At 40.7% G+C, this 22,774-nt stretch overlaps 1 protein-coding gene across 2 annotated transcripts in view; it reads right to left on the reverse strand.

Moving 5' to 3' along the window:
- Positions 1 to 22,774, reverse strand: part of LOC134319568 (SH3 and multiple ankyrin repeat domains protein 2-like) — a 74,689-nt gene that overhangs the window by 40,575 nt on the left and 11,340 nt on the right. Inside the window, exons 3-4 of one of the 2 annotated variants that reach the window (XM_063000820.1) lie at positions 15,484 to 15,566; positions 5,751 to 5,875 (exon numbers count right to left, since the gene is read on the reverse strand). In XM_063000820.1, coding sequence (XP_062856890.1) covers positions 5,751 to 5,875; positions 15,484 to 15,566 — 208 coding nt within the window. Of the gene's footprint in view, positions 1 to 5,750; positions 5,876 to 15,483; positions 16,006 to 22,774 lie in introns of those variants that run through there. The other variant, XM_063000821.1, reaches the window with a different exon arrangement.

Genomic DNA, 22,774 nt, shown 5'->3' on the forward strand with positions numbered 1-22,774 from the left:
GTCTCGTCAGACCACAGGGCATTCCAGTAATCCATGTTCTTGGACTGCTTGTCTTCAGCAAACTGTTTGCTGGCTTTCTTGTGCGTCAGCTTCCTTCTGGGATGACGACCATGCAGACCGAGTTGATGCAGTGTGCGGCGTATGGTCTGAGCACTGACAGGCTGACCTCCCACGTCTTCAACCTCTGTAGCAATGCTGGCAGCACTCATGTGTCTATTTTTTAAAGCCAACCTCTGGATATGACGCCGAACACGTGGACTCAACTTCTTTGGTCGACCCTGGCGAAGCCTGTTCCGAGTGGAACCTGTCCTGGAAAACCGCTGTATGACCTTGGGCACCATGCTGTAGCTCAGTTTCAGGGTGTTAGCAATCTTCTTATAGCCCAGGCCATCTTTGTGGAGAGCAACAATTCTATTTCTCACATCCTCAGAGAGTTCTTTGCCATGAGGTGCCATGTTGAATATCCAGTGGCCAGTATGAGAGAATTGTACCCAAAACACCAAATTTAACAGCCCTGCTCCCCATTTACACCTGGGACCTTGACACATGACACCAGGGAGGGACAACGACACATTTGGGCACAATTTGGACATGTTCACTGTGGGGTGTACTCACTTATGTTGCCAGCTATTTAGACATTAATGGCTGTGTGTTGAGTTATTTTCAGAAGACAGTAAATCTACACTGCTATACAAGTTGTACACTGACTACTCTAAGTTATATCCAAGTTTCATGTCTATAGTGTTGTCCCATGAAAAGATATAATGAAATATTTGCAGAAATGTGAGGGGTGTACTCACTTTCGTGATACACTGTATGTGCAGATGTTCAGAGAACGAATGTGATAATTGTACAAAGAACACTCATTATTAAAAATATTTGTGTATTTTGTTTACATAAATAATTAATCCAAAACAGAAAACAGTAACATTCAACAGCCAGGTGTATGTTTACATTACATTTACAATGTTGTAGCATGTCAGACAAATGAAATAATAATAAAAAATGAATGTTACTGTTTTCTTCCATTTGTCTGACACGCTACAACAGTGTAAATGTAATGTAAACATACACCTGGCTGTTGTACAGCTTATGCCAAGTTTACACTACACGACACTCTGATTAACACCTGGTCACTGTAATGTTCACACTACACGACTGATCGGCGATGGGGAGTTTTACACTACACCATCCATCACCAGGGGGTATCACAGGCGAGCTTCTCTGCTCTCTAAAACTACGTTTTGTCACGAAAACACACGTGAGAAGTGATGAAAGGTTTAATGATACCACGTCCAAACATGCACATCAACAAGTAGCGAACAATCAAAGTTTGTGCGCTGATGAAATAAATGAATCTGAGTGGATTTGGCAACACGAGCAGCATGGATCGTTCTGTAGTGAGTTGGAGGTTAATAAATATTTTGTTTTGTAGAGAACGATCTCGTGTGTGCTGATGTACTCTGATAGAAACTATATTGCGCTCCACCACCTGTTTCCAACCTCTCCCCTGTGTTTCCCCTCGCTGTTTCTCACATTGATTGAGAGCCGAGTTTTGATCGCAGAGCGAACACCGAGTTCCTCCCGAATCCAGAGCCGAGCAAAAATCAGTGCAAAAAGTTGTGTAGTGGTCATAACTTGAGCTTCTGCCATGCTAAACTGATGTGCAGGTCAGATCTCGTTGCATGAAAAAACAGTGGCTGGTCACGCGAAATTAAAGGGGGTAACAATAGTAATAGATTTCCGTGTGCACCGTAAAAAGGGGCGTATTTAAAAAATCGATCTCGCATTTATATGAATCGATATCGGATCGTTCAAATAAAGATCGATTAAAATCGAAAAATCGATTTTATAAACCCACCCCTACTTTGTAGTGTGTGTGTGGTGTCAGAGCTGCTGGTAATCAAGCGGTTCAAGCCCCAATGCCACCAGCTAGCCACTGTTGGGCTCCTGAGCAAGACCCTTAACCCTTGATTGCTCAAATTGTATTTAATTAGAATTAATGCTGTAGATAAAATCATCTGCTAAATGCTATGAATGTAAAAAGCATAAGAGCTGGTTTCTTAATAATCCAGATGTATGGACCCACTGTGACCTCAAACAGGATAATACAATGGTGAAATGAAATGAAAATAAAATAAAGAAGCTGAATCATTCATATTCAGTAGTGCCAACTCTAACCTTTACTTTAACCTTAACTTTTACTTAGAAGATCATGATCGGACGACTTTTAGTAGGTGGATTTGATTGACTTGATTTGAAGCTATCTTTGATAGAGTTAGCATTAGTATCTGTAATATAAGTCATGGGTACTGAAAGATTAATGTTGGATGGTCCCTTGTATTCTGAGCACATGCTAAATTATTTCAGAGAACTCAAAGAAGTGGAAAATTTCCTTTTTTATAACTAAGCAAGAGCAAACCAGCTGACCTTATGACAGAATGCACCTTAATGTAACCAGGCATTAGCCAAAACAAAATGTGCTTCAGTTATCGTTAGTGGAAAGCAAGATAATGGAAAAAGATTAAGCATTAAAAATCTATTTTCCCAGTATGTGCCATAAAATGATTTCAACAGTAAATCTTGGAGACTTACAAGAATCTTTGTGTCGCAAACCGTACACCACAGTACTACACACAAATGAAAAATGTATACACCCCCATGGGTGTTGTTCATATTTTAAATGCTATTAATTATGTAGATGTATGTAGCAGTTTTTAAGTGTCATTTTTGTAGCATTGAGTTAAACAGTGTAGTGAAAAAATAATGCCCACAAACCAGAGATGGGGACTTTCAAATTTCAAATGACTCGGACTCGACTCGCGACTCGCATGGACAATGACTTGTGGACAACAAAAGTCAGCAACATTAGTTACATGTAACAATTATATACAGTGCCTTGCAAAAGTATTCGGCCCCCTTGAACTTTTCAACCTTTTGCCACATTTCAGGCTTCAAACATAACGATATGAAATTGTAATTTTTTGTGAAGAATCAACAACAAGTGGGACACAATCGTGAAGTGGAACGAAATGTATTGGATATTTTAAACTTTTTTTAGAAATAAAAAACTAAAAAGTGGGGCATGCAATATTATTCGGCCCCTTTACTTTCAGTGCAGCAAACTCACTCCAGAAGTTCAGTGAGGATCTCTGAATGATCCAATGTTGACCTAAATGACTGATGGTGATAAATAGAATCCACCTGTGTGTAATCAAGTCTCCGTATAAATGCACCTGCTCTGTGATAGTCTCAGAGTTCTGTTTAAAGCGCAGAGAGCATCATGAAGACCAAGGAACACACCAGGCAGGTCCGAGATACTGTTGTGGAGAAGTTTAAAGCCGGATTTGGATACAAAAAGATTTCCCAAGCTTTAAACATCTCAAGGAGCACTGTGCAAGCGATCATATTGAAATGGAAGGAGTATCAGACCACTGCAAATCTACCAAGACCCGGCCGTCCCTCTAAACTTTCAGCTCAAACAAGGAGAAGACTGATCAGAGATGCAGCCAAGAGGCCCATGATCACTCTGAATGAACTGCAGAGATCTACAGCTGAGGTGGGAGACTCTGTCCATAGGACACAATAAGTCGTACACTGCACAAATCTGGCCTTTATGGAAGAGTGGCAAGAAGAAAGCCATTTCTCAAAGATATCTATAAAAAGTCACCTGGGAGACACACCAAACATGTGGAAGAAGGTGCTCTGGTCAGATGAAACCAAAATCGAACTTTTTGGCCACAATGCAAAACGTTATGTTTGGCGTAAAAGCAACACAGCTCATCACCCTGAACACACCATCCCCACTGTCAAACATGGTGGTGGCAGCATCATGGTTTGGGCCTGCTTTTCTTCAGCAGGGACAGGGAAGATGGTTAAAATTGATGGGAAGATGGATGGAGCCAAATACAGGACCATTCTGGAAGAAAACCTGTTGCAGTCTGCAAAAGACCTGAGACTGGGACGGAGATTTATCTTCCAACAAGACAATGATCCAAAACATAAAGCAAAATCTACAATGGAATGGTTCACAAATAAACGTATCCAGGTGTTAGAATGGCCAAGTCAAAGTCCAGACCTGAATCCCATCGAGAATCTGTGGAAAGAGCTGAAAACTGCTGTTCACAAACGCTCTCCATCCAACCTCACTGAGCTCGAGCTGTTTTGCAAGGAAGAATGGGCAAAAATTTCTGTCTCTCGATGTGCAAAACTAATAGAGACATACCCCAAGCGACTTGCAGCTGTAATCGCAGCAAAAGGTGGCGCTACAAAGTATTAACGCAAGGGGGCTGAATAATATTGCACGCCCCACTTTTCAGTTTTTTATTTCTAAAAAAAGTTTAAAATATCCAATAAATTTCGTTCCACTTCACGATTGTGTCCCACTTGTTGTTGATTCTTCACAAAAAAATACAATTTCATATCGTTATGTTTGAAGCCTGAAATGTGGCAAAAGGTTGAAAAGTTCAAGGGGGCCGAATACTTTTGCAAGGCACTGTATATATATATATATATATGATCCGACATCATTCTGATTGTGTCATTTTCTGCTCTCTAATAACGCTCTGACCGTTTTAAACCGCAACGCACGCAATGGGTAACGTTCCAGCTAGCTTCCGGCGTAGTGATTAAGCATCGCTCCCTACTTAAAATGGTGGAATACCCTACGTAGTGCACTTCACGGTAACAGATAATGTGAATGAAACGCTCCTACAGAATTGGCGCTAATGATTGTAAGAACGCTTTCTGAACCAATCACCTTCTGATTGTAATTGTTAGTAAGAAATGCTGTTATTTGCATGTATTTAGTTTGCAGCTTCACACAGATGACTGTCGATAAAACGCTTGATCGACTTTCTAACGAGTTTGTGTTTTACTTCACAACCGGGAAAAGTTTGGAGGTTTTTAATTATAAGCACATTTACAAAATAACGGATTATATTCCTAATGGGAAACACGGTTATAAATTTAATAGCATCTGGAAGAACATAAGCTAAGGTAAGCAGTGGTTATGTTTTTTCTGCTGTGTTTTGGATTTTGGCCGCTGTGCCGTAAATTGCAATGAAAACAAAACGTCGGTTTAAGCTTTTAACCGGTACCTAGGAAAGTAAAGGCACAAAGTAAAACAGCAAAATACAGTCGCTAATCTGTTGTTGTTTTTTATCTGAATTTACAGATTATTAGTTTATTTCTACGCTACATTTCCAATAGATGTTTTGTGTTTATTATATTGACTCGTGACTTGACTCAGACTCTAGCCTAAAGACTCGTGACTCGACTCGGACTCGTATTTTGTGACTTGTGAACATCTGTGCCACAAACATGCCCACAAAAAATTGCTTCACAGACCAATGAGTTTTTTGCTTGATGCCAAAAATGTACTTGTGTCCATCAGCCCAGAATTCCTATCTGACTAATAATAACAAATAAATACAATCAGAACAATATCTCACGTCAGATTTTATAAGGAGCAGTTAGAAGTTAGAAGCAAAATATAACCAAAATATATCAAAGCCTCCATGTTCAGAACATCTAAGAGACATTCAGCTACATCTGCAATACACTGTCTGCACACCAGCTACTGGGCTCAGCCTAAGCAATTCTTCATATAACAATTCTTACTACATGCTTACAACTTCATACAAACAGCAGCATGTACAGTATATCATTCTTCTCAGCCCAGACAAAGCTTAGGGGTGGTGCAGCACGTTTCCCAGAGACACAAATACTCATGAAAGCTTTTTTTTTACCTCAATGAGGAAGTCTCCGGTACGCAGCCCAGCTTGCCATGCCACCCCACCCTCGTCCACAGATTCCAGGTACTGAAGGGCAGGGAAGGCTGGGGTGGGAGTGAACTCCTCTATTGGGGTGTCAGCTAGAGATCCATGTGAGAGCAAGGTTAAAAAAAAGAAAATAGACATGTGTTAGTGGACTGTATACTCTGACGCACTCAGTATAAACATTTCTCAATTCTCAATCTGTTTTAATTCATATGTTTTGAAGATTCCTAAGGTTTTGGCAGTCAGAAAATTTCATTGTGGTTTTGATGCAACTACTTCTTTAAACAACACTGAACTACACTGATCTACATGAACACATCTGGCTGAACATACCAGTTGAATTTAGATACTTGTGTGGTAAAAATGGCACTGAAAGAAACTAAATTGGATTAGATTAGATTAGATTAGATAGATAGATAGATAGATAGATAGATAGATAGATAGATAGATAGATAGATAGATAGATAGATAGATAGATGATAGATAGATAGATAGATAGATAGATAGATAGATAGATAGATAGATAGATAGATAGATAGATAGATAGATGATAGATAGATAGATAGATAGATAGATAGATAGATAGATAGATACTTCATTGATCCCGAAGGAAATTAAAGCCCAAGTAGCATAATACAACAAATAATTAACAGTACAGTACAAAACACAAGCAAACAGAAAAAACAGAACTGAGTATTTTCTTGTATTTTACAAAAAATGGATAACTGTAATGATGCATGAGGTATAGTTTCAGTATAAAGATTGAATAGTAATTAAGTTATTAAATAGTAAAGTGAACTGTGACAATATTGCATAATGAGGCCAATATAGCCATATATATACTGTACATACACATATATACACATATACACATATGCAAATACATACACATATATATACATTTGCACATGCATGTGCATACAAGTACGTACACACATGGCTACATTAGGACCCTCAGTCTTTAGCTACAGCCAGCCGTCCCTGCCTGGTGGAGTTGTAGAGCCTACTGGCTCTGGGTACAAAGGAAATAAAAGTAAATTAAATTTAAATGAAAGAAATTAAAAAGAACATTTTTGAGCATGAGTGTACGAAACCAAAAGTGGTTAAAATAAAGGCTGTTCATATAACATTTGTCATTTGTTGTATTTCTGTGTTTTGTATAATCAAAAACCAAACCATTATCACACTACAGATCTGATACGTCTTTTAAAAATTCAGGGTTTGCAAGTGACCACAAGTATAGATAAAAACAGTATTTCATATTTATTTCACTACTCTATGAGGGACAGTGGTAGCCTAGTGGGTAGAGCTTTCAATCCAAAGGTTGAGAGTTTGAATCTCAGCTCTGCCATGCAGCCACTGTTGGGCCTCTGAGCAAGACCCTTAACCCTGCTGACCCTGCGCGTTGACCCCAGCTTTCAAACAATTCTGTTGTACTGTACACATGTATATGTATAAATGACAAATAAAAGCATTCATTCTTTCATCCTGACCAGGGTCGCGACAGGTCCAGTTCCACTGGCTGCAAGGTAAGAATACCCTGGGTAGGGTGCCAATCGCAGGGCTCTCCTGACTCCAAAAAAGCCCAAAAATCAATTATTTGTAACTCAACTTTGACCCGTGTTTAAGCATGAATGCTTGGCAACAAAACAGTTCAAACAGACACAATGTATGAATAGGAAGATTGTAAAATGTTCAAAAAACATATAAAACAGGTGATGATATCCTGCTCATGTGAAAGTTCTGACACACCGATTTTATCCATGTCTTGTGAAAAATGAAACTTTATTTCATTTAGTGAATAAAACATAATAATAATAATAATAATAACAATAATAATAATCATGGAACTTGGCCATACTTGCAAAAATCGTAGAAAAAAGAAACCTTAAAAATATTTTATCCTAATTATTATAGCACATAACATCATGAATATCACAATAAATCTCATCCAGCCCTGTGCAGACTTTCAAAACACATTTCATTAAAAGCATTAATCAGCTGTTTCTATATGGACAAATTTATGGACATGCATAAGCCATAAGCCATCATGTGCAGCGGCAGAAAGTGAATACAGGTGCAGCACTTAAACACACACACACATGGAGCCAGAAGGAAACAAAATGAGTTTATTGCAGTGATGTTTCTAACTTTATTGAGGATGAATGAATACAAGACAATGCAGGTGAAATCATGCGTATATTTACTGATGAGTGGACAGGATGAGACATCACAGTAAAGGTTACATGTTAACAGTGAATTTACTGCAGACACAAAGGAAAGTGTCATGAAGTTGAAAAATGGGCAATAACAACTGACGCTGTCAAAATGGCACGGCAGTCCTAACATTAAGCTAAAGCTCTCATATGCTACTTCTCTACTGGCCTATAAATCACACACATCCATCACTGTGCTTCTCAGAAGCTTTAGGTCAATGATTATTTAAAGCTTCCATATGTACTTTTCATTCCTGTCACGCTGAAACCAAGAATCTGGAAGGATAAGAGCTAACACATGCTTCCTCATTGCATTACCAACTAACCGCCTCTGGTCCACATGATGTTGTGCTTCCTGCTCACTTTCAAAATGCAGAGATTGGCTGGCACCACTTCACTGGGAGAACAGTCGGGAATTTAGGGCCAATCAGCTACCAGCTCCCGGTCACAAATGGCTGTAGCATGGGCCGGGGCTGGAACCCACAATGTACAGTTTGAATGTCGAATGTCAGATTTTAAAACGGTCATCAACACAGAGGGACAACACAACTTCATTATCACTTGAATATAGGGCTGGGCGATTTTCACGATTAATTCGGTTAATTCGCATGAACGTTTTCACCCGATGTTAGAATGTGACAATCGCGATTGTTTACATACTTTATATTTTAATTAAAATACCATGTCACGAAGCAGAAACTGACCAGACGCCCGCGGAATATAAATCATGGAAAGTTTAATATAAAAAGGGCGAAAACAGTGTACAACATCAGGTAGAGTCCAAAACCAGCGAAAACCAAAACAGTAAACGGAAGACAACAAGGATTATACACGCTAACGGTTAGATTCAGTAATAAGGAGCGCAAACACGATCGGCAAAACGAGACACAAACAGAAGAGTTTCATTAAGATTCACTGAATCAAACACCGCTGAACTGAATCAAAATACGGAGCCGATGAGCGCGATCAGGATTGGCTGGAAAGTAACGAGTTACATTTACTCGCGTTACTGTAATCGAGTCGTTTTTTTTGTGTACTTGTACTTTTTAAAGTAGATTTTACAGCCTGTAATTTTACTTTTACTTAAGTAAGTTTTGTACTAAGAATTGTAATTCGCTACATTTTAAATCACATCCGTTACTGAGTAAAGAAATCGCGTCTGGGAAACTGCGGCAGTGAATTCTGCGATAGGGAGTCGGATCTTTTGTCTCGGTTCCTTTTAAAGAGCCGTATGTACAGTGTATCACAAAAGTGAGTACACCCCTCACATTTCTGCAAATATTTCATTATATCTTTTCATGGGACAACACTATAGACATGAAACTTGGATATAACTTAGAGTAGTCAGTGTACAACTTGTATAGCAGTGTAGATTTACTGTCTTCTGAAAATAACTCAACACACAGCCATTAATGTCTAAATGGCTGGCAACATAAGTGAGTACACCCCACAGTGAACATGTCCAAATTGTGCCCAAAGTGTGACCACCATTATTATCCAGCACTGCCTTAACCCTCCTGGGCATGGAATTCACCAGAGCTGCACAGGTTGCTACTGGAATCCTCTTCCACTCCTCCATGATGACATCACGGAGCTGGTGGATGTTAGACACCTTGAACTCCTCCACCTTCCACTTGAGGATGCGCCACAGGTGCTCAATTGGGTTTAGTCCATCACCTTTACCTTCAGCTTCCTCAGCAAGGCAGTTGTCATCTTGGAGGTTGTGTTTGGGGTCGTTATCCTGTTGGAAAACTGCCATGAGGCCCAGTTTTCGAAGGGAGGGGATCATGCTCTGTTTCAGAATGTCACAGTACATGTTGGAATTCATGTTTCCCTCAATGAACTGCAGCTCCCCAGTGCCAGCAACACTCATGCAGCCCAAGACCATGATGCTACCACCACCATGCTTGACTGTAGGCAAGATACAGTTATCTTGGTACTTCTCACCAGGGCGCCGCCACACATGCTGGACACCATCTGAGCCAAACAAGTTCATCTTGGTCTCGTCAGACCACATTGCATTCCAGTAATCCATGTTCTTGGACTGCTTGTCTTCAGCAAACTGTTTGCGGGCTTTCTTGTGCGTCAGCTTCCTTCTGGGATGACGACCATGCAGACCGAGTTGATGCAGTGTGCGGCGTATGGTCTGAGCACTGACAGGCTGACCTCCCACGTCTTCAACCTCTGCAGCAATGCTGGCAGCACTCATGTGTCTATTTTTTAAAGCCAACCTCTGGATATGACGCCGAACACGAGGACTCAACTTCTTTGGTCGACCCTTTGGCGAAGCCTGATCCGAGTGGAACCTGTCCTGGAAAACCGCTGTATGACCTTGGCCACCATGCTGTAGCTCAGTTTCAGGGTGTTAGCAATCTTCTTATAGCCCAGGCCATCTTTGTGGAGAGCAACAATTCTATTTCTCACATCCTCAGAGAGTTCTTTGCCATGAGGTGTCATGTTGAATATCCAGTGGCCAGTATGAGAGAATTGTACCCAAAACACCAAATTTAACAGCCCTGCTCCCATTTACACCTGGGACCTTGACACATGACACCAGGGAGGGACAACGACACATTTGGGCACAATTTGGACATGTTCACTGTGGGGTGTACTCACTTATGTTGCAGCTATTTAGACATTAATGGCTGTGTGTTGAGTTATTTTCAGAAGACAGTAAATCTACACTGCTATACAAGTTGTACACTGACTACTCTAAGTTATATCCAAGTTTCATGTGTATAGTGTTGTCCCATGAAAAGTTATAATGAAATATTTGCAGAAATGTGAGGGGTGTACTCACTTTTGTGATACACTGTATGTAACGACTCCCAAATGCGCGAATCGGTTCCTTTATTTTGGCTTAAAGGGCCGTTCAATAGAATCGAATCATTCTACGACACATAATAGTGGTTAATACAGTTTGAAAGTTTTATGGGACTAAAATGACACATTACACATCCTTAAATGTTTAAAATGTTGTATCCACCCCCCAAACCACAAGAGGACAAAATCAAAGCTGAGCTGAGTGATCGCTTGATGCCCCCCCAGTGTAGATACTGATACAGACTCACTCAGTGGTGGAAACAGCACAGTACAGGCTCGTGTTCCTTTTAAGAAACCTGTAAAGAACTTTAGTTTTTTTATAGTTTTTTCCTAATGTAAGGAGGTTCTGCTGAACATTATTTAAAATAAAAGTTGTTTGTGAGCTATTCTCAGATATAGATAGATAAGGATATAGATAATTTGTTTTAATTATTGTTAATTATTGTGATATCGTTATTGTGATAAAGTTTGAGTCCCTTAAATGGATAATTATAGGTGGTGCTGTTACTATTTTTGCACTTCTGCAGCCTTTAATTACAATGCAAAAAAAGAAATTTGAGTCTTATTTTAATTGCATTATAATAACAATTATAATTATATTATATAATTATTTTTTTTTTTTGCAAAATCGCCCAGCCCTACTTGAATACTATATTCCTTATCTTTAATCACACACATCTTTCATCTTTTTTTGTTTTTAAGCATAGGTATTAACAACCAGAAAGAAAAAAAAACCTTTTCCAAACATTTCTGGTCATTTTGGTCATAAAAACACTTACGTAAGCAATTTAAAACCATTTAGCACTGGGATTCTGTCACATCCTCAGCAACTTGGATATTTTTCTGTCAAAAATTAATGTTTCATATTGGTTGTGTGACATAAACTAATACTTTTTTCTCTTTAAATACACTCACTCACTCACTCACTTTCTTAAACGCTTATCCAATTAGGGTCGCTGGAGCCTATCCCAGCTTTTCAATGGGTGCAAGACACACAGTAACACCCTGGACGGGGCGCCAGTCCATCGCAGGGCAGACACACACACACACACCCATTCACCTACAGGGCAATTCAGTGGGTGTGTTCGAAAAGCTAGTGATCTCTCTACATAGGCGCATTTTACATCATCCTGTGCGCGCTCCCGAGAAGGAGGCTGTTCGAGATCCTAGATGCCTTAAAATCCTCACTTCTGAGGCATCTTATTATTCCAATGTTATTTTGGCTCAAGAACGAGTGAGCATCGGAAGCGTCCTTAGTGATGAAGGCAATCCCAGAATTCATTGCGGGTCGGGCGCTCTTCTCTAACAGAAAGATAAACATGGCTGACGGGGCGGAGAAACGAATGGAGTCATTTTCACACGTAAATAAAATTTTACTGCTTTTTAACTTGTATAAACTTGTACCGAGTGTTTTTATTTGCAAGTTCGGGCTTGTCAGGAAATGTAACCGTTATCGGTACATGAAGGAAGGTGTTATATTGACGTTAGCGTGCTGTGCTACCTTAATCCATTGGTTTTAATGGCTAAATGCTAAACGCGAAATGCTAAACCCGATGTTATCGCTGTCTAGTAGTGCGTTCGAATAACCTGCCTTATAAGTCACTGACTTATTAGAATCCTCTCTACTAAGGCAGCTGCCTATGTAGACAGTAAGACAGCAAGGCAGCTCCCTAGGTTTTCGAACACACCCTGTGTCTCCAATTAACCTGACTGCATGTTTTCGGACTGTGGAGGAAACCCACGCAGACACGGGGAGAACATGCAAACTCCACACAGAAAGGACCCGGACCACCCCGCCTGGGGATCAAACCCAGGACCTTCTTGCTGTGAGGCAACAGTACTACCCACTGAGCCACTCTTTAAATACAGAGACAGACAATAAATCCATCTTTAGCTTGTAAATCATCACCATCATTTTTATGATTTACCACCGACTTGTCCTGGTTATGATTGCAATGGGTCCGGCAATTAAGGTGGGCGTACAGATGTAAATAAACTAAAGCACTGTTGCTGAGAGAGCTTGTTAGGTTCAGTTACCCTGCTGAACTTGGTTACTTTGAAGCTGTAGCCATGGGGGTTTGGGTTGTTCTAGGAATTAATCCAGAAAGCATTGGCAAATTACTCTAGGCAAATCAATAAGGATTGCCAACCCTATATTCTGGCCAATCGATTTGAGACTTTTAGCATGTTTAGTAAATGTTTTTTTGCACATCTACAGTATTTTTTAGATGGATTATTTTTATATTGGCTTGCCCTAAATGACACATTGGGTATTTCACTTGCAGGAGGATTAAAATATGTTTAAACAATAAGTTAAGGATAATGAAAACTTATATTTTGTTTATGCATTTTCTCCCCTTTTTCTCCCGACTTTTAGCGTGTCCAATTGCCCGACTGCGTCATGGTTCCTCTCCACTAATGCCGATCCCTGCTCTGATTGAGGAGAACGAAGCGAACCCACACCCCATCCGACACGTGGGCAGCAGCCGTATGCATCTTCTCACCCACACTTGACAAGTGCAATGCGGATCAGCACTGTGTGTGGAGAGACACACCCTGATCAGCGCACCCTTTCCTCGTCTCTGTGCAGGCGCCATCGATCAGCCGGCAGAGTAATTGCATTAGTCATGAGAGAGTTCCTATCCGGCTTAATATCCCACCCCTATACTAACAACAGGTCAATCCTTGTTCATGTGGCCACTCAGGCAGAGCTGAGACTCGATACGATGTATTCGAGATTCCAGCTCTGGTGTTCCAGCGTGTGTTTTATCGCTGTGCCACCTGAGCGGCCGATAATGAAAACTTATAACAAAACATTTAAATATACTGGTTTGGTGATTTCAAATGCACTTTGACGTAAAATCTAGATGAATACATTGTGTAATCGGAAATTGTTTTGACTTTTGTCAGACTTTTCAAATCGAATGAGTATACATTCTTTATCATGCAACTGCATGCGATCTGTCCTTTTTCAAACAGAAAGCTCTGTATAAACAGTGTGTATACATGAACTTAAATTTAGGTTCACACTAAATGTTAAGCATCAAGCATCCACATTTTGAGACGTGCTGACAGTTTATATACACTTGTCAGGGAAACACAGGTTGGTGGTGTAGAAAGTTCTATGATGTCATTTAACTTGATGATATGACTTTCAAACTCCATGCTAGTGATTAGTACTGCTGGTGACTTCTCTGTGCCTATATACACTGATCAGCCATAACATTAAAACCACCTCCTTGTTTCTGCACTCACTGTCCATTTTATCAGCTCCATCTGTTTCTCTACATACTTTTTTTGCCTCCTTTCACCCTGTTCTTCAATGGTCAGGACCCCCACAGGACCACCACAGAGCAGGTATTATTTGGGTGGTGGATCATTCTCAGCACTGCAGTGACACAGTGGTGGTGTGTTAGTGTGTGTTGTGCTGGTATGAGTGGATCAGACACAGCAGCGCTGCTGGATTTTTTAAATACCGTGTCCACTCACTGTCCACTCTATTAGACACGCCTACCTAGTCGGTCCACCTTGTAGATGTAAAGTCAGAGACGATCGCTCATCTATTGCTGCTGTTTGAGTCGGTCATCTTCTAGACCTTCATCAGTGGTGGACTATTTTCAGTCCAGCAGTGACATTGAGGTGTTTAAAAACTCCAGCAGTGCTGCTGTGTCTGATCCACTCATACCAGCACAACACACACTAACACACCACCACCATGTCAGTGTCACTGCAGTGCTGAGAATGACCCACCACCTAAATAATACCTGCTCTGTGGTGGTCCTGTGGGGGTCCTGACCATTGAAGAACAGCATAAAAGGGGGCTAACAAAGCATTCGGGAAAACAGATGGACTACAGTCAGTAATTGTAGAACTACAAAGTGCTTCTATATGGTAAGTGGAGCTGATAAAATGGACAGTGAGTGTAGAAACAAAGAGGTGGTTTTAATGTTATGGCTGATCGGTGTACATGCTATTAAAAAGTTCATGCAACAGTGGTCTCCTTATAAGGTCACCTCTCAATTTATGCTGAAAAAAGATGTGTCCAAGTGGTCAGATGTAATCCAAGAAGCAGCACAACCAGATCGGGCCATGAATTAGATGCTGCTGGAAGAGGTGTCACTGTCAGTCTAGATTTGTATGCCATTGGTTTAAAATCTGCTGCATATAAAAAGTTTGTTGCTGTTTTCACCTATACAACAACAACAAAAAGTCAGGAGCATGGGCTGTTTCTTGCATTGCAGCAGCTTTATATAAACGGAATGGTACTTTCTACCACCAAGTATAGTTGTTTACACAAAAAAGGACATGCAGGTAAAAATATTTCCTATGCAAGTGTATGCAAACTTTTGATTTCACTTGTATAAACACACAGATTGAATTTCAGGATTAAAAGTATACACAAAAAAGGGACATCTGCAGAGATGTAAGAACTGCAGTTAAAATATTTCCCTTGCAAGTGCATGTAAACTGTTGATCTCACTTGTATGTGCTTACACATCATTAATACTCTGCATGAACAGCTCTGCATGCCATTTCATTAGGAGAGCATCTCATGTCAACTTTTGACAGCGTCAAGTCATTTCACAAGACCAGGGGATGGAGGGATGGGGCAGCAGCGGGGATGAGACTGGGTGCAGGGTGCTTCATGTGGGTCCATGTCCTACCTTTAGCCCCTCGCAGGACGAAGCCGAAGCCCTCGTTATCCTTCTTCTGCAGGACCACCGTCTTTTCATCGATGACGCAGTCACTGTGGAGAAAGTGGCGCGCGCAGCGACCGTTAGTGCACGCGGCCGTCATTCTCACCATGGCAACCGAGTAGTGCTGCTTCATCATAGCGGAGCTCCTCATCCTCACTTCTCTACAGTATCAACATTTACACCCAAAATATCTGCTTTTCAACCCAAAAACGAGCTAACCTCGTTCCGGTTCGGTCTGTATCCCTGAATACCATCTCACACGCTTCCCGTCCTGTCTTACCGTCTCAAAAAGCGACATGAAACAAAAATAACGGTCCGCCTCCGGTCAGGCAGCTCCGTCAACCGAGCACAACTTCAGCCTCCACATCTGACTGAAGGAGAAAAAACTAAGCAAATATGTAACGTCGCGAACATTAAGTAAGTAAAAAAAACGATATTTAGAGACGAATGTGTAATAAAATAAGATTAAAAAAGTAAAATATTGAAGAATGACGCCCAGCTTTAGGGGGGAAAAAAACCGTTATAAACGGTCAGCCTCGCGAGCCCCGTTTAAATCAGGAGGGGGCGGGGCCGACAGAGCGCGAGACGTATAGCCGCCCTGATGAAGAAGGAAGATGGTGAGAGAATAAACCATATAAACCATGAGAGAAAATCCAAGAGAGAGAGAAAGTAAAGAATGAAAGAGAAAGTATGATGCACAGGAATGTTTATTTAACCAGGAAAAGTGAAAAAGGAAAAGTATGGAAGGAAAGTGTGTCACCACTTAGCAACTTAAATTAGCCTTTACTTGTTTACATGACCAAAACTATATTGGCTGCTTATAAAGTAAAACTGGGTGTGTCGAAAAGCTAGCTCTCTCTCTACATAGACGCATTTTATGTCATCCTGTGCTGCGCTCCCGAGAAGGAGGCTGTTCGAAATCCTAGATGCCTTAAAATCCTCACTTCTGAGGCATCTTATTATTCCAATGTTATTTTGGCTCAAGAACGAGTGAGCATCGGACGCTGCCTTAGTGATCAAGGCAATCCCAGCATTCATTGCGGGTCGGGTGCTCTTCTCTCACAGAAAAATAAACATGGCTGACGGGGCGGAGAAACGAATGGAGGTCTTCTCAAACGTAAATAAAATATTACTGATTTTTAACTTGTATAAACTTGTACCGAGTGTTTTTATTTGCAAGTTCGGGCTCGTCAGGAAATGTAACCGTTATCGGTACATGAAGGGAGATGTTATATTGACGTTAGCGTGCTGTGCTACCTCAGTTTATTGGTTTTAATGGCGAGATGCTAAATGCTAAACGCGAAATGCGAAACCCGATGGAATCGCTGTCTAAGTAGTGCGTTCGAATAACCTGCCTTATAAGTCAATGACTTATTAGAATCCTCTCTACTAAGGCAGCTGCCTATGTAGACAGTAAGACAGCAAGGCAGCTCACTAGGTTTTTGAACACACCATGTGGGTCTTTTATGCCTCCATTAAGAGAAATCATACATAAACATGGCATCAATTTTCACTGTTATGCAGATGACACCAGTGGCGGGTCCTGCCAAATCTCTCGGGGGGGCAATTGTTGCGATGATGGCCAAGGTGACCCGTTCAATGGGTAAATTAAAGCTTAAATAATTAACATCTCAAGTCATCTGTCAGTTTGCCCTCACAAATAACTTTGAACATGGAGAGAGACCAGCTTTACCATTAATCATAAAATGAAGTAAAGCCTTCACCCTAACAATTTAATTCAGTCTTCATCAGATAGCATCCAAAATAAAGATCGGCATCTGGGCTGATGTGCAATGAATAAAGAAGTACAATTAAACAATTGGGGAGATACAATACAAGATATATACTGTACAATTGGGGAAATACACAATTCACAATTTAAAAATTACATTACTTTTGCTTGTCTCTCTTTCAAAGCAGCAAAGTGATCAATTACCCTCTCATTGGAGGCAAGGTAGCAAAATGTGCATGATTGTTCATCACTGATATTAATATCAGGGCTGTCTTATAGTTTACCCAGTAGCGCCACCCGAAGAACGAAGAGCCATTTTTTTGAAAGGCTCTCTAAAAGAGCCGACTCCCAGCCGCTCAGGTGGCGCAGCGGTAAAAAGAAACGCGCTGCAACCAGGGCTGGATTCTGAGAGCGTGGTATCGAATCCAGCCTTGCTTTACCGGTTCGAAGCTGAGTGGCTATATGAGCAACGATTGGCCGGTTGCTCATGTGGGGGGTGGGACAAAGAACCGGATGTGGGTCTCTCTCTGTCGGAATGCGATTGCGTTCTCTGCCGGCTGATTGGAGGCGCTTGCACGGAGATGGGAGAGGGTGCCCTTGGGGTGTGTCTCTCCGCATGCAACGCTAGGTGGCGCCAAACTCGTCAATGTGTGGGTGGCAAAGATGCATCTGGCTGCTGCTCGTGTTTCGGAGGGGATACGGGTTAGCTTCAATCACCTCCGTCAGGGCAGGGTTCGGCATAGACAGAGAGGAAGCACGATGCTAATTGAACAATTGGATGCACTAAAAGGGGAGAAAAAGGGGTAAAAAAAAAAAAAAGAAAAAAAAAAGAGCCGACTCCCTTCAAGGAGCCATAATTCCCATCACTAGCTCCAATTATCGCTACACCAGGTTACGTGTGTGACGCAAGCACGTAGGTGCGAGCCCTCCCGGAAGTCATTCAGAATGCATTGCAGAGCCTTAACATGAGAGTCTATGAGAGCAATCCGGGGCGATTTTCAGTAAGACTGAAGTCGCCCCAAAAGGGGCGGTACTGTACGGAACACAACTCGACGCTGATTGGACTACGATATTCCGAGGCAAGACAGACTGTCACAGATATTTAATGTGATAGAAAAATTTCTTCCCTTTCGCCCTTTGGTGGTGCGTCGCCCGATCGCCCTAATGAACGAGCCGCCCCTGGATGACAGCTGTATATATCAGCCAAATCCAAGACACTAACACAATCAGTAACACTGAAGGTAGGGATGCCAACCGTCCCGTAAAATATGGAATCGTTCCTTATTTGGAAACTAAACGTCACGTTCCGTATTGAACTGATACGGGACGCACTTTGTTCCGTATTTTTATTAATGGGAGAGAAATGTTGCAGACTGAGGCAGGGCGATGTGTATGAAACAGAAGGAAACTGCTGCTACTGTGGGAATTAGAAGGCGTTTGGTTATTATTTTAAGTAGTGTTCACTTTTAGTCTTAGTAACGCCGTGTGGGCAGGCATGTCAGCATAACAACCCGTTTATTATTCTGCTGTTATGAGTAGCGCGGTAGGCAGAGCGCATCGCGCATACTTTTGCGCCCTAGGTTCGAATCTGGCTTAGGGCGAAACTAAGCAGGGCCGGTGCTATGGGTGCACGGGGTGGGCATTGCCCCCCAGATTGTCTCACTGCCCCCCAAGCAACGCAGTACAGAACCGGGGCTGCATGTCAGTTTGAAGATTATGTAAAAGTGTTTATTGAGAAAATAAAATGTTACATGATGTTCTTTATAATGTTTTGCCTTAAATATGGTTCTGATTTATTATTATAAAGAATGAAAATAATAAATGTTAAACAGCTCGTGCCTGTGACCAAATCACAGCCGTGATTTTATTCGCGATAACACACAACCTCGAGTGATCTATTGCTTTTATACAACAGTTTTTACAAAATAAAGAAAGAAAATAAATCAAAGAAGCCCTGAATTTCATAATAAATATGCTTTAATATTGATAATACCTTCCGCCAAAAAGTAGTTCCACAACCAATATAAAGTTTAACACTACAAAGCAGACATCCCAAGTTGCAAAAACTCATTTCAGGGAGGTAAGAACAAGAAGAAGAAAAAGGCAAGAACCTCCGAAGGGAAAAAAAGAAATAAAAAACCTCTCGCACACACCAAAGGATTATGGGTGAGAACAGAACTTTTATGAGCTGCTAACTGGGCTATTAAGCTAACTGTTCGCGTTACAAACACATTAATGTTCCCTACATAGTGCACTAGATTGTGTATCAAATCACGGATTTATGTTCCCTACACAGTGCGCTAGATTGTATATCAGATAACGGATTTATGTTCCCTACACAGTGCACTAGATAGTGAATTAGACAATTGATTGATGTTCCCTACACAGTGCACTAGATAGTGAATTAGACAATTGATTTATGTTCCCTACACAGTGCGCTAGATTGTATATCAGATAACGGATTTAAAACGCGATCGGGAAAAAAGTCTGTGTCGCCTGCGTGCGCGTTTATGTGCATGAAGCTCGTCGTTAATGGCAACGCGTCAGCGGAGTAATACAGTTGTGTTGTGAAAAGGCCGTGCTGTTATCACGAATATCAGCACGGTTAGAACGCTTCTCAACCAATCAGATTGTAAGGTCGGAACTAACTGTTGTATAATGCCCCATTTTCCTGAGGTGATGCACGGCCATAAATCCACCATAGGCATGACGGAAGCACAAGTAGTGTGGTCCGGGGGGGAGCTTCACCCCTTTAGGGCTGAAAACAGAAGGCGAAGAATTGCTTGCCTGCTTGGCTTGTCCTGGATGGCAGGAGTGTAAGTCTGTCACAGCTCTCATTACTATGCTATTCCTTCTCTATTCACTGTTCTCCATAACGGGTTTTAAATATCATATTGTTTGTGTTATTTTTCCTTTTTTAATTTGTATTTATTAATTGGCTGCTTTTTTTCTAAACTCTATTTCGTTTGTCACTTTTAGCCACATTATTATTTTTAATTGGATTAAGAATCAGGGGTTCTATTTTATTCTTTACTAAGTGTGTGGGGATTTGTCTCTTGCGTGACACATCCTTCTCCGTCACAGTTACAAAGCCATGTCTCAAGATCTAGTACTCCACCATTCCGCAGTGAGTTATGTTCTCTTTAAATGGAGTAATCTTGGTACAGCGGTAAAGTCACCTAGGAGTGACCGTCAAGCCAAATGTTCTTCAGAGGTCACAAAAAACAAGATAAACATCTAAAGAACTGCAGACAACTAGCTTTAGTTAGGGCCAGTGTTTATGACTCCATAAAATCAAGGATAGACTGGGAGAACAGCATTTATGGAATGGTAGCAAAAAGTGAAACCACTGCTAGCAAAAGAGTAACATCAATGCTTATATGACATTTGTTCATTTGACAGTGAATGTACCCACATGATCCCCAATTTATTATTTCTGGCAAAAAGCAAATACTGCGTTTAAAAAAAGACAACTGTACCACATTTAAAAATGGAGGTGGTAGTGTGATGGTGTGGGAGTGTTTTTCTGTGCCACCATGGCAGAATTTCTATAGAAAATTTAGGATGGTTGCGTGTTTTCGAGAGTAAGGTTTAGGATTTGTATTCTTAATGGCTGGCTAAAATCAAGACTGGATTTGTTAGCTAAACTGGCAATGGTAAACTAGTAAGCAATGGTGCAATCACTTTCTACAAGTGTTTACAATGTTTTTAATGATCTGAAATTAACATTTAGTGTGATACTGTACATCTACAATAACTATCAATAAATATTTTACAGTTTTGTCTACATACAAGTGGACCTAGAACTGTTGAGGTTATTTAATAATTATCATTCATTCATTCATCTTCAGTAAACACTTTATCCTGATCAAACACTGGAAATAGAGCATAAATACAACCTGGAAAGGGCAACAAACTGTCATATTTTTATTCACTCACACCAAGAAGCAATTTAGAGCAATCCACTTTTTGCATGTTTTAGGGAGGTGGGAGAACATTCAGTTACTTGAGGAACAACACGACTCCTCAGGGAGAAAAACAAACCCAGGTCCTCTGAATCCTGGTGCTGTGCTACGTTCACAAGAAAAAGCACAGTTTATGCCTCACTGTACTGAATGTCCCCACTGTTGTTTGTGCAATGATGTAAATAGTGTAATAATGTAAAATCTGACGCTCCTTCACCTCAAATACCAATAAATCACAGATATTGATGAAGCTTTGTCCTTGAATCGAGCGTACTGATGTATCTGACAAACTGTACTCTGATGAACTGTACGCTGAGTTTGCACAGGAATGCTGAAACACTAAACTGACTCCTGCACAATGATGCACCGTTACCATGGCTACATAATCTGCTTGGCAGGAGTGCAGTGTGTGTGTGTGTGTGTGTGTGTATGTGTGTGTGCATCCATGTTTGTGTGTATGTGTGTTTGGCATGTATTTACTATGTTGGGATCAAATGCCAAATGTCCCTGTGATAAAAAAATACATGAGAGATCTGACCTTGTAAAGAAATATGGATAGTCTTGATAATATATATAATATATTTCAAATATAGAAAACAGTTTACATGCATGACATGTATTTAATTTGTCTGTGACTGAAATAGGTTTTTTAACTGTATGACTGAAGTCAAACATTTACATACAGCAAATCAGACTATTATTCTGGTGGTGTAAAAAGTGGCCATATAAATATGGCTTGTCTGACTGCACGCATTAAAAAGTACATTTTAACAGTTGTCTATTTGCCAGGGTATAAGGGTAAGCAAGAAAACCCATGCTGAGGGACAGTTTGGATGATCAATAACCAATGGAAATATTTCTGCCACATATTACAAGTGGCTGAAACACTGGTAATACTGTCCACAGTCGAGTAAGCTCTACTTAAGTTGAGTAGGCTGCCAGCACATTAAAGCAAAAGCAAAACTGCCTTTGTGTAGCAACCACTAAGTCTAATAATTTAGCCACAGAAAGAATGGTTGCAGAAATCATCGACGTTCCATGAAAGACGTCTCCTGTGTGTACGAAAATACAACTCAAATAGTGAGAGAAGATAATGTGTTGGCATGCATTTTAGCCATTATCTTTTCTATGACTTCAATATATTTAAAAAATGGAATAAATAATAGATGCAGTGCTTGAAGTGGGTCAGTACTCATTGGTATGTAGTTCAATTTTAGTCCTTCATGTACCGTAATTTTTTCTTGCGTACGAACAGATCTCACAAGCTGCCGCAGCTCATTTTTGAACTCTTTACATCAGGTTCTGGGCGATTTATATTATTCGTATATAAACTACATCACTATGTGACGCTCACCTGTTTTAATTGTCTTACAAGACAAGTAACATTTATGTCAGTGTAAGTAACCTTAATTCAGAACAGAATACTTAATGACTTGCTAACACCAGTTGAAATACATGCCAACATGTGAATTTTTCCCCACTTTAAGCACATTATGTTAATTTAGGCCAGCCCCCCTTGTGATGTTTGGGCCTGCTATACCTCAGCATTATTTAAATACTA

This window comes from Trichomycterus rosablanca, chromosome 8 (assembly GCF_030014385.1).
Source record: "Trichomycterus rosablanca isolate fTriRos1 chromosome 8, fTriRos1.hap1, whole genome shotgun sequence".
In the NCBI taxonomy this organism is placed as follows: Eukaryota; Metazoa; Chordata; class Actinopteri; order Siluriformes; family Trichomycteridae; genus Trichomycterus; species Trichomycterus rosablanca.